Source organism: Heterocephalus glaber, unplaced genomic scaffold, assembly GCF_053883595.1.
Source record: "Heterocephalus glaber isolate CG9 unplaced genomic scaffold, H.glaber_assembly_v1.0 deba00001447, whole genome shotgun sequence".
Lineage (NCBI taxonomy): Eukaryota > Metazoa > Chordata > Mammalia > Rodentia > Bathyergidae > Heterocephalus > Heterocephalus glaber.
Window position 1 is genome coordinate 1,048,064 of NW_028258299.1, and position 13,155 is coordinate 1,061,218.

The window sequence follows — 13,155 nt, forward strand, 5'->3', positions numbered from 1 at the left end:
CAAGCCAAGACTGATTAAGTGAGACAAAGAAGGTCACTACTGGAAAAGGGAACAATCCAAGAAGAAGAGATAACAATCCTAAATATATATGCACCAAATAGCAGCTCACCCAGCTATTAATGGACATGAAAAATCATATAAGCACTAATTCAGTTGTAATGGGGGACACCTCAATACCCCACTGTCACATATAGACAGATCAACTAGACAAAAAAATCAACAATAAAATATTAGAATCCAACCAAACTTTTGAACAGATGGACTTAGTAGATGTTTACAGAGTGTTCCACCCCACAACATTAGAATACACATTTTTCTCAGCATTTTTCCAACCACATGGAATTAAGTTAGAATTCAGTAATAGAACGAACTCTTGGAAGTCCTCAAAAATTTGGAAATGAAACAAATAATTCAGAACTTCTAAATAACTCATGGGTCCATAAAATCAAAGGAGTAAATGAGGAAATATTTTAAATTGAATGAAAATGAAGATACAACATAAGGAAACATGCAGGATGCTGCAGAATCAGTACTGAGGGGAAAAATCATGGCAGTAAATGTCTATATTAGAAAAGAAAGGTGTGAAATGAATAACTTCAGCTTATACCTTAAGAAACTAGAAAAAGAGCAAGCTAAATATAAAAGAAGCAGAAGCAAGGAGACAATAAGATCAAAAGAGAAATGAAGCCAGGGATTTAGCTCAGTGGTTCTGGCGCCTGCCTTGCAAGCGCAAGGTCCTGAGTTCAATCCCTGGTACAAAAAAAAAAAAAAAAGAGAGAAATGAAAAGAGGAGAACAAGAAAGCAGAAATCGGTGGAGCTAAAAGCTGGTTGCTTATCAATAATGTTGATAACCATTAGCTGTATTGGGGAACGGAGAGAAGACACCAATAATACAAACATTATGGACCTGCACTAATACACATTTGAACTAAAGTTCACTCAAGGGGAAACAGTCTGCATAGGCCCACACTCACAAAGAAAACTGGCTTCATAGTTAGAAATCTTCCCACAAAGAAAACTTTAGGCCCAGGTGAGCTTTGTAGTGCATCTATCAAACACTTCAGAAAGCAATAATATGACTTATCATAGACTCTTCCAGAAAACCAAAGATAAGGGAATTACCCCCAACTCATTCTCCGAGGTTAGCATTACCTGGACATTGAAACCAGGTGAAGAGCTGTAAGAAAACCTGAGACCAGTATCTTTTCATGAACAGATGAAAAGAATTCTAAATAACATTTCAGCAAATCAAGTGCCAACACAACCCGCTGGGGAGAGGAGAATCTTTTTAATAGGTGGTGCTGAGCCAGCCAGACCCTCTCCTTACAAAATACAGAAGAAGGCCACCTCCAAATGGGCCACAGGCTTCAGTGCGAGAGCGGAAACACCAGAGTAAGTCTTCACAACCTGGTTTAAGCAAAGTTGTCTTAGACATGGGACCAAAAGTCCTTTCCCTTTGGTGCTTTTAGGCTTTGTTTTTGGTACCAGGGATGGAACTCGGGACCTTGGACTTGTAAGGCAGGCACCGGAACCACTGAGCTAAATCCCCAGCCCCAGTGCTTTTAGGCTTTTGATAAACTGGATTTCATAAAAATGGTATTTTGTGTTTCAAAGGATACCACCAAGAAACTGCAAGGTAGTTCACAAATTGGGAAAAAATTTGCAAATCAGACATCTGATAAGGGACTCGACTCCAGAATACATAAAGAACTCTGAATAATTCATAACAAAAAGATTAACCCAAGTTTTGAAATGGGCAGGGGATCTGAATAGATATTTCTCCATGGCAGATACATAGACGGCAAATGAGGACAGGAAAAGATGTCCAATATCATTAATTTTAAAGCAAATGCAAATCAAAACCACAACAAGGCACCACAAGGAAGAGGTAAAATCGTATTTATTTGAGGACAGTGTGAGCCTATGTACATAAAAAGTCCCAAGAATCCTCAGAAAAACTAGCAGCACTAATAAATGAATTTAGCTAAGTCAAAGGACACAAGATCAATATATAAAGATTAATTGTAGCCCAGCAATTTCCAAATGAACTTATGCACTCCCAGAAGCACACAAAGAATATAACAAATAAATTCACCAGTTATAATAATAAAGTAAGTGTAGTCATGTGCCTAGTAATAAATAATAAATCACTGATGATCTGTTAATAGATTTAACAGAAGTGTTGCAAGACTGCATGGAAAGTGACAAACACCGCGAGAGGGCACAGCTGTGAAGGAGTGCAGAGAGGCATCGTGCCGCGACCTGGGCCACCCAGCGTCACTCAGATGCTGACCTCTCCAGGGCCGGGGTGGGATCCCCGCCCAAACCCCAGCAGGCTTTGACTGTGGGGCACAAATTGACAAGCTGAGTCTAAAATTCGGATGAACACGTGAAGGTCGCAGTGAAGCCGATGCGACTTTGAAAACGCACGAGGTTGGAGGAATCTCTCATTGCAAAGCCAGCTCAAGGCTGTGATGACGAGGATAGCGCAGGACTGACTCGGACCTGGGGTCTCGGGTTCGAGGGTGGGACCGAGGGCCCAGGCAGAACACTACCCCTGGGTGAGCTGGCCACGCACGGTGCCCAGGCAACGCAGGAGGAAGGAGTCTTCCCACCAAGGCACTGGAAGATGAGCTCAGACCCTGAACATCCACAAAAAGCAGCTCAAAGTGGATCACATATCGGAATGCAAAATCAAGAACTGTAAACATTCTACCAAAAAACCCATGAGAATATCTTTGTGAACTGGGGTGAGGCAGAAAAGTCCTAGATACAGGAGCAAACTGAGATCTGTAAAAGAAAAAGTTGGCAGGTTCAAATTTAGGGTGGCACACGCCTGCAACCCCAGCTACTCGGGACTCGGAGGTTGGAGGATCGTGAGTCTGAGGCCAGACGGGGCAACTCGGCAAGATCCTATCTCCAAATAAAAGGACTGGGGGTGTCGCTCAGTGGCAAGCATTTGCCTCGCATGCATGAGGTCCTGGGTTCCATCTCTAGCATCAATCAATCAATCAATCAATCAATGCAATAAAACTTTTACTGTGCGTAAGACATTAAGAAAAAGAAAATATAAGCCGGGCATTGCAGTACATGCCCATAAATGTCAGCATTTTGGAGGCTGAGGCAGGAGGACAGGGAGTTTGAGGCCAACCTAGGCTACATAGAGAGACCCTGACTCAAAAAGTCAAGAAGAAAAGAAAACATAAGCCATATGCTATAGAGTGAAAGAATATATAGATTTGCAAAGATATGTTTGATCAAGGACTTGTATCCAGAATGCATAAAGAACTCTTAGGATTCAAGAATAAGAACATAGACAACCCCATTTTAAAAATGAGTCAAATGACTGAACAAAAATTTTTCCAAAGATCTACGAATGGCCCATAAGTACATGAAAAGGTGTTCAACATCATTTCTTATTAGTGAAATGCAAATACAAGCCACAAGGAGAGCCCACTGCACACCCACGAGGTGGCTGCCACCAAAGCGAGAAAATCAAGTGCATGTGGAGGCGGAAAGAGTGGAAGCCCACACGCTGGCTCAGGACTATGAAGGGCCTGCTTTGGAAACAGAAGAGTTTGCACATGGCCAGCAATTCTGCTGTGGGCATGTCCCCAGAAGTGAAAACACTTGTTTACACAAACATGTCCTCGAACCACTGTTTATAATGCTCAAAGGACAGCAACACAAGGGTCCATCAGCCAATGGAGAAGCAAGCAGAACGTGGCTTCAACAGAGTGGGACGCTACTGCTTAATAACAGGGGTGCTATGCACACTGCAACACGTGAGCCCCCAAACAACATGCGAGTGAAGGGAGGACGCTGTCACATTAGTGCACACCTGTCACCCCAGCACCCTTGGGAGGCTGGGGCTAAAGGGTTGCAAGTTTGAGCTCACCCCGGGCAACTCAGTGCCTTGGTGAGACCCTGTCTCAAAATAAAAAAGGGCTGGGGATGTAGCTCAGCGCAAGGCCCTGGGTTCAATCCCATCTAGGGTGGCGTGATGAGAGAAAAGACCTCACATGGAAGGACTCCTTGTGTGCGCTGTTGAGAGAAGCAAATCCACAGAGACAGATGATAGGTGAGCGGCTGCCAGGCTGCGGGTGGGGTGAGGAGTCTCTGGAGCGACAGGAGTGTTTGGAAAGGGGATTGTGGTGTGGTGGTGGCTGCCCGAATCCTTAGCTATTAAAAGCCATGGAGTCAGTTAATACAGATTAATTTCACGGTATGTAAATGATGTCTCAATAAAGTTGTTAAAATAAACCAGTTGTGACTAAATACATTTGATCTGTGCTACACACTGTGGCTCCCTAATCGAAGCAGGCTGGGCCAAGGTGAATTACTGTGTTGGGCATCACGGATGTGGCGGGAGGGTTTGGAAGCAGTGGGTTCTCCCGCACTATGGCGGGGCTCGAACCTGCCCTTCCTTGGTTTCCCCAGTGAGGAGACAAGACTGCCCCTCGGCCCACTGAGCCACAGCCCACGCCACCTGGGCCTTCTGTACCAAATCCCTGGGCACTGGGAGCCACCAAGGTGCATTGTCTGGGCCTCTGCTGCCCAGGAGCCCAGTGCCTGCTGGCCTCTGCGACACTCACAATCCGCTGTCTCCCCGTTGTCCCGCTGCAGCTGTACACGCAACGTGAAGGCAGAGCCTCGGGCCACCTCCAGCACCTCCGGACCCAGAATCGCAATCCTCGTGGCCGGTGCTGGGGAGGGCAGGGCAGGCATTAGTGGCAGGGGCAGGGAAGACACCACACGCAAGGTTGGGGGCACGCAGGGTGCAGGCTAGATAGGCTCAGAGCACATCAGGGTGTGGGTACCAGGCCACCCAGGAGCCACCAGGGACCACACAGGGTGCAGGGGCGGCCCAGGGGCCTGCAGCCAGCCCCGCTGTGGGCCACGGGCCCGTTGTGGTCATGTCGGAGTGTAGAGCTTTCCGGGGCCTGGATGGAAGTGCTTGGGACCAGGGCAGCACTGCAGACGTCCAGCCTCTGGGACTTGGGCTGAAAGGGGGTCCCTGTGGGGGGGTTTCCTGTGGCTGGAAGTGGATGGGAGGCTGTGACTGCAGCAGGATCTCTTGGGTCCAAGGTCAGTCTTGGGGCTCTGCAAGTCCACATGCCCCCGAAACTCCAGAAGAACCTGCTTCTCCTAGAGGGGATGGGACATCGGGCTCCACTCTGTTCCAGCCCCCGCCTGACATGCTCGTGTTCCAACCCACCGCGTGGCTTTCCAGGGCCCTGTGAGGGACAGGGAGACCAGCATGGGAGCAGGGACACTTACCTGCCGGGTGGCCGTTGATCCACAGCCCACAGTAGGTGACCCCTGAGCAGTGGGCCAAGCTGCCTAGCCCACTGAATACATCACTGTGCCACTGTCCCTGCAGAAAGGATAGGGGGGCCTCAGGGGTGGCTCCACAGGGACTGGGCACCCAGCAGCACCATGCAAGGCCCCAGGACCACAGGCGTGGCTCCCCTCCTGGTGCGTTGTTGGACACCCGCCACTTGCACACTCTGCTCAGTGCCCTCCTGCGTGGACCGGTGATGGTGCCACACGGGACAGAGTGCACGGCCACACCACTCCACGCAGAGACCAGCACTCGGCCAGACCCTGGCACTCCAGGTGCTGACCACAGCGCAGCCAGACCAGGTGCAGGCTGCTCCGGCACTGTGCTTCTGAAGAGGGCACTCAGCCCACGGCGTGACTCGCACCAGATGCCGGGTGCCTACTGCAGCACACACCTGGCTTCCCAAGTCACACACACAACAAAGAGCAGACAATCGTGGGAGACAGCAGGAAATACTTCCGTGGAGCCTCTCGGGGCTGCACTGCTGTCTTATTTGCCACAGCTGACTTTGTTCCTTGCTCTTGTGGAGAAATTCGCTGGGCCCTGGCTCCGGCTCCCAGCCCCCTGGATCCCAGGCCACACGGTGCGGTGGCTGCTGAGGGAGGGAGCAGAGGGGAAAAGGACACTGTGGGGCTCACAGGCCTGGGGGTAGGAGGCTGCGGCCCAAAGCCTGGGCCGCCAGTCAGAAAAGGCGGGGAGAGGGCCTCGTGTGGTGGCTCACACTCAGCTCGTGCCCCAAACCTCGCCCAGGCAGGAGAGACAGCCGCACCCCTGGGGTCTGGACAGGCCCTTCCTCCTGCGAGTCACCGAGCCATTCCTGAGGCCCCTCCAGCACCAGGACCCAAGACTGCAGCCCAGTGCGGCACTGCTCCCCCCACCCCCGTGCCTGCACCCCGGCTGCCCTCGTTCAACGTTGTCCCCTGGGCCCTGCAGTCTGATAAGAGCCATGGCTCCCCGATCACAAAAGCCCTTTCTACCTGTGCAGCCATGGACCTGAGGGCCCAAGGCTGGGCTGCAGGGACAGGGAAGAGGGGCCGGAGGTGCAGACCAGGGTCGGTGGGAACCACAGGCTGCCGGACTGAGCGGAGCCCCAGGCGCTTCCTCTTCTGGCCTCGTGCTGCCGTGGGACCCTCAGTGTTTCACCACGTGGCCAGCTCCACCTAGGGACTCGGGTCCCCGTCCTGGGCCTGTGGACATCGCTCCTGCCATCCATTCTCCTTCCTTCCCACCCAGGCCTGAGGGCTGCTCTGGTCAGCGTCCACCATGCCCACAGAGGCCACAGAGAGGCCACGGGGCCCCTTGGCGAGGGGCTCCTCTTCCCTCTGCCCACCAGCCGCCAAGGCCTCCGGAAAGCGCTGGGGCAGGTGGGTCTGGGTGCCAGTGGCCACGCCCCATCCACAGTGTGGGCTCCTCAGGGGATGGGGAGGGAGGAGGCCCAGGCACTGGCAATGGCGGACGCCACTCGGCGGTGGGCGAGATGCTGGGGGCTCCAGGGGATCCGTCCCACACGGCCAGTGGGCTCAGCAGCCTCAGCGTTTTCCCCCCAAAGCCGCGGCTGCTCCACAGCTCTGAGACCAGACAGTCAGGCCTCGGTGCAGCGTGAAGGGGCACACAGAGGTCTCAAAGGCCATAAACCGCACATCTGGATGGTGCCGTGACCCCGGGACCCACCACCTGTGGAGAGCTCCCTCCCACAGTGGGCCCGGTCACCCGGGAGCAGCCAGAGGTGGAGCTGGGCCGGGCCCTGGAGCTGTTGCCTCACCCAGCCTCCAGGTCCTCGGGGAGGACAGGGCCTCTGCACAACAGGCCCTGTGGACCAGGGCCGGGGACACCATGCTGCTGCCCCTGGCCCATGGGCTGCTGCCGGTGCCCAGGTGAGGACAGTTGTGTGGGGAGGGATGAGGGCAGCCAGGGAAGCTCCACACAAACACAGTGAGGCCCAGGCCGGGGTCCTGTTCCTGCAGCTGGCAAGGCCACCCCAGGACTAGGAAACCCATGCTCTACCCTGGCTGGGGACACCTGTGGCACGGGCGGGGGTGCCCTTCTTCACCCTAAGGCCAAGCTGGGAGTTCAGCACGCAGCCCCCAGGACGCCACCCAGTGGCTCCTCTGATAGTAGGCCAAGGCCCTGGACCTGGATGGTGCTGGGTACTGCGTGACTGCAGACAAATCGAGCACGAAAACTCGGTGAGACTCATGTATGCTGGAATCCACCCTCACCCTCGAACGAGTTCTCGTCCACCGTGCGCTTCCTCCCACCACACTTATGGAGGTGGCTACGGCCTGTTTCCGGTGTGTCCATCCAGGCTCTTCCCCAGGGAGCCTGGCTCTAGCTGACCGCACCAGGCAGGGGCTGCAGATGGGAGCTGAGCAGTTGGGGTGTCAGGCCACCTCCTCACTCCTGCAGGAAGCAGCTGTCCCAGGCTGCGGCCACACCTCGGACCTTCCACTGAGTGCACAGCTCCCCCAGCCCCGGGTGACACCACACGTGAGGAGTGGCCCGGCCTGTCCTCCCGGGCCCTGGGACTATGAAGGGAGAGCGTGGGAGCCTTGGCGGGTGAGTACCCCACCCTAGCTCTCCTTGCCTCCCAGTTGACAGTGGGGTATGCAGGGCGTGGGGTTTGGCCTCGGTATCCTGAGACTTCTGAGCATGGACTGTGAGCTCTGCCACCCTGACGTTCCTGACACTCGACCCTGCATGGACAGGGAGCTGGCACCTGGCTCCTGTGGTGGCAGCAGGCAGGAGAGGGGTCCTAGGAGCTGCCTAGCTCCCAGAAGGGCACCACTGGCACTGATGCCACAGTGCCCATGCCCTTCCTGCAGTCTTCAGAGTAGTGCTCCTTAAGGCTGCTGCCCGATTCCTGGACTTTGCCCTCCTGGCCCCAGGACTGGCATGGGACATGGGTGGTGGCCGCAGGGCCCTGCAGTGGGGACACCAGGTAGACAGACACACTGCTCCACCAGAGGACACTCAGGTGCCTCAGCCCCATGCGGCGTCTTCTTGTGCACGGCCCTGGTGCCCAATGAGGACACCCACAGTGCCCATGGGACGCTGCCACCCTACATCCCTGGGTGTCCACCAGCCCTGAGCCCCTGAAGGCCTATGCTCTGGGCCTGGATTCTTTCCTACCAAGTGGGAAGACCTGGGCCCGTGGGAGAGAAGCTGGGGCCAAACAGACAAATCCAGGGCCACGGCTGGACAAGGAGGATGGAAGAGAAGGATTCGCTACTTTCCAGTCTTTTCGGAAAACACTGCCTGGACATAGTGACAATCAGAGTGCCTGGGGCCTGGGGCAGCTTTCTGGGGGCGCTGGAGAGCCAAGGGGCTGAGTATGACAGCGCCCAAGGGCAGTACCTGCAGGCGAGGGCAGTGGCAAGGTGGGTAGTGACACCCATGCCATCACTACTGGCTCACATGCAGAGGGACGAGGGATGAGGGACGAGGAATGGCTCTCTGAAAATCTAGGTAAGAGGGGCGAGGGAGTGGAAAGGGCCAGCAGCTCCTCAGCAAGGTGAAACCCAGGCAGCGTGATGTGGCCGTCCCACTTCCGGGGGACCCAGCGCCCGGGGACAGCTCTGCAAGGCGGTTCTGAACCCATGTCCCCAGTGGCCTGGCATCCACTGGTGCGTGAGGTGAGGAGGAAGAGGTGGGCTCTGCAGTGGAGCTCAGCTGTCACAAGGAAAGGAAGGCTGCACAGGCCACGGTGTAGGTCAGACATGAGGGTGCTGTGCCCAGAGAGGGCAGCCAGCTGCAGATGGCCCATCCCTGCTGAGGTTGTGCACACAGGCCCTGGGTGCCAGACCCACAGGGGGCAGTGCTGGGGGCCGGCCCGGGCGAGGTCACTGCCTGGGACGTGAACAGCACCACGCAACTGTGCACTGAGAAGTAGGCGCCGTGGGCAATGTCACGTCTACACACTTGATCATGATCCGTGGCTTCACCGAAGAGGGCGATGTGTTCAACTACCGACATGCAAGGAGCAAGGAGCAAGGTGCCCAGGCTGACCCCACCCCGCCCTCCTGTCCTTGAGACTCTGCGCAGGTGGCCAAGGCAGCGTCCTGCACCACAGCCCAGGCAGAGGTTGGCAGAGCCCAAGCCGTACATGGCCCTCGGCCTCTCCTACTGCATAGGCCCATGGACAGATCGGAGCCGTTTTCCTCTCCCGAGGCTGTGTGTAACCTCCCGCTGCTCAGGAGCCCGGTGACGGCCACAGCTGTGGCGTCCCAGTGTGGATCCCCAGTCGCCCCAGAACCTGTCAGTCCCCTCGGCTTCCAGTCTCCCCTTGCCCACACAGGTCTAGGAAGAGGGTGCTTTGTCCAGCTCTGTCAAGGCCACTCATGAAAGGAAAGCAGGACACGCGCCCTCTGGTCACTCCAAGTCCCTGCTGCGGTTGCTGCAGTCCAGTGCCACTCTTCACTCTGGGCAGTTCTGGGGAACGAACCCAGGGTCCTCATACTGAGCTGCAGCCCCCACACTCCTGAGATACAGCCTCACTAAGTCACTAAGTTGCTGGGGCTGGGCTTGAACTTTCCATCCTCCTGCCTCAGCCTCCCCGAGAGCTGAATTACAGGTGTGTCACCACTCCCACATTTTTACTTCTTGATGTAGCCGGAATGTCTGAGCCGCGGACCGAGCTGGGCCTGCCCGCTCCCCTTCCCCTGGTCTCTGGTCAGCATGGTGCGCTGTGTCCAGACAGCACTCAGGGCCACAGGGCAGCCAGGGGTGTGCAACAGGGCTTAGGGAGTGGGCTGCAGACGGGCCGGGAGGCTGTGCTGAGGGCACCAGTTGCTGAGCAGGGTCCCAGAGGGTGGAAGTCGCCATGCACGGCACAAAGCCTTTGGGAAATGTTGCGGACTCAGGGCCCAAAGAGAAGCCAGGCCAGTCTGGAAGGCTCCCTGCAGACCAGATCCCATGCTTGCTGGGCAGTGCCATCACAGGGGAGGCCGCGCTGGCCTAGGCTGTGGGGCCAGGAGGCTCTGGGCCAGGGCTGGGTGTCAAGCCCGAAAGTGGGGCTGCGCTGCCCCCTGGTGGAGACCATGCTGCCCGGAGGTGAAGGTGCCTTGAGGTCCTGGCCCTGGTGCACAGTGGGCAGCCCTGCCCTGCAGGAAGCCCTGCTGGTGGCCAGGGGACCATGGGACAAAATCCTCCCAGGATGGGGCTGGGCCGTGGGATCACCCCATTGCCCCCGTAGGCGGGCTGGCCCTGAAAGAACCCTGGGGCAGCATCTTCCCGAGCCTCGGAGCACAAGGGTGTGGGCTGGGCTGCCCTGAGGCCAGGCTGCTTTGACACTGCCTGGCCAGCCTCAGTTTCCCCATCTGCTGTGTGCGTGAGGGCTGAGAACAGCACCTGGTGGGCAGGAACAGTCCCAGCTGCTTCTCAGGACACGCATCTGTCCAGCCTAGCGAGGGTGTCTGTGACTGGGGCCCGGGCCCGGGCTCAGAAGGGAAGGTGGTGAGTCCTCGGGCCATCCCTGCCTTGGCAACCTGGGCCTGGCCGGGCAGGTGGGAGGGCAGGTGTGGGGCTGAGCCCAGGCGGTCACTGGGGCCCTGCTGGAGCAGCAGCACCACCCCTGACCAGCAGGGCCACGGACTCCCCGGAGTGATGAGGAACTGGCCCGTGGTTGGCTGCCGGGCCGACCCTGCGGGGGTTGGAGGGACCCGAGGTGACGGTTCCCCAGAGCAGCCCCACCTCTCAGGCCCGGTGCCGACGGCCAGTGTACGGCCCTCAGCGCCCAGCTCCTGGCCACCCTTCCCCGTGGGCCTGGACAGGGCCTTTCTCTCCTGGCTATGGCTGCAATGCCTGGCTCTGCCAACAGAGGGCGTGGTGGGGCCCACGGGAGGGAGACAGGGGCATCCTGAAGAGACCGCGTCCTCAAGTCCCAGCGGTGGCCACCCCTCTGCCCAGGCCCGACCCTCAGGATGGAACGGGCTCTTCCTGCACACAGGGCCTCCACTGTGCTGCCACAGGACGTGGCAAAAAGACGCCCTCGACCTTCACAGGGGTGTCAGCCCCAAGGCTGCAGGACGCCAGGGGCTCTTCTGGGGGGGCTAAGCTCGTCATTCCCTCCTGCTGGAGCCCTGCTCAGCGGCCCACGGGCCCCCAGGCCCTGAGTGCCTCGGTGTGTCACAGCTTCACAGTGACAGCTTAAGTGGCTAAGAAGCTGGTGACAACCCAGGTGCCAGGACTCATCCTGTGGTTAGGCCAGGGACAGCATGCCACCCCGCCCACTCCTGGGGGGCCATCTCAGGCCACTCCTGAATTGCTGTTTCCGTATTTCTCAGCCCACTTTATCTAGAGGGTAATTCTCTGCGGCACACTCCCCCCAGCAACACTACTCTGGCAGCTCCTGTCTCTGGCTTGTACCTGGAGCAGGTCCTGCTGCCCAGATGCTCAGCCCCGAAATTCAGGGGACCTCACTGGCCTCCCCTCGCCCTGGTCTGGACGTCCCTGCCGACAAGCCAGTCCTGCACCAGACCTGCGTGTGTGCCTTCTGCTCCCCGCAGGCCCTGTCATCTTCTATCCGAGGGACACACGGGGTTTCTGGTCATCGTCCAGCTGGGCTCTTCGAACTGGAACCAGACATGGCTTCCTCCTGATGCTGCTGGGCCGTGGCCCTGCCTCTCCACCACGAGGGCCAGTCCTGCCCACCCACGACCCAGCCTGCCCTCCCCTCTGTATCCGTGGCTCTGTGCTGCTGGCCTGGGCTGCCAGGCAAGTTGATTCTGGCTGAGCACAGGCTGGCACCAAGGAAGGTGGGGCATGGTGGACTGGATGGAAAGGCTCTTCCACGGGCCTGAGCCTCCACCTAGCAGAGAAAGGCCTGAAATCCTAGGTGGCCCTGGGAGGAGACGCCCCAGGCCACGACCAGGTGGACAGGACAGAGCCCTGCTCAGGAGAGAGGCCAGGCTTTCCTGGTTGCCATTGATCTGGGGCTGCTTGGGTCGCGGGACGTCTCATCAGAATGCTCCCCATGCTCAGCATGAATACCGCGCCCACGCACCACGGCGCTGTGGTCCTGGGCCCAGGAATCAGACAAAGCTGGATGCAAAACTTTCTGGGGCCAAGGACCAGCGGGGGACCCAGGAAGCAAGTCATCAGTTTTTGCATTACCGGACATGGAACCCAGGGAGCACTGAGCTACACCCCAGCTCTTTTTCCCTCTTTAGAAAAAACTGGTACATTTTAGATGTACATAATGGTCACCTTCCTCATAGGGAATTTGTACCCGTGCACGATGTATCATGATGTATGTGATGTATGTGCTCTTCTTGTAGAACATCATGTCATCCGCAAATAATAATTTAATGTCTTCCTTTCCTGGCCTTATTCCTTTTATTTACTTCTCTTGTCTAATTGCTCTGGCTAATGTTTCCAGAACTATGTTGAGTAAGAGTGGTGATAGTGGACATCCTTGTGTTCCTGATTTTCAAATTAAAAGCTTTCAGTTTTTGTCCATTTAGTATGATGTTGTCTATTCGTTTGTCATGGATGGCTTTTATCAGATTGAGATAAAGACCATCTATACCAATTTTCTGCAGGGTTTGTTTTTAATAATAAATGAGTGTTGGACTTTGTCAAATGCTTTTTCTGCACCTATTGAGATGATCATATGGTTTTTGTCCTTGGCTCTGGTAATATAGTGCATTTCATTTATTGATTTGCATGTGTTGAACCACCCCTGGATCCCTGAGATGAATCCTACTTGGTCAGGGTGCATAATCTTTTTGATGATTTGCTGCTGTTTGCCAGTATCTTATTGAGAATTCCTGCATCTATGTTCATTAGGGAGATTGGCCTGTAGTTCTTTTTG

The 13,155-nt window shown here is 56.0% G+C and overlaps 1 protein-coding gene across 5 annotated transcripts in view; it reads right to left on the bottom strand.

Moving 5' to 3' along the window:
• Morn1 (MORN repeat containing 1) overlaps positions 1-13,155 on the bottom strand; it is a 50,789-nt gene that overhangs the window by 27,573 nt on the left and 10,061 nt on the right. For all 5 annotated transcript variants that reach the window (XM_087214375.1, XM_021243587.2, XM_021243586.2 and 2 more), the window contains 2 exons: positions 5,282-5,378; positions 4,597-4,707 (listed from right to left, as the gene is read on the bottom strand). In XM_087214375.1, the coding sequence (XP_087070501.1) occupies positions 4,597-4,707; positions 5,282-5,378 (208 nt within the window). The remainder of the gene's footprint in view (positions 1-4,596; positions 4,708-5,281; positions 5,379-13,155) is intronic.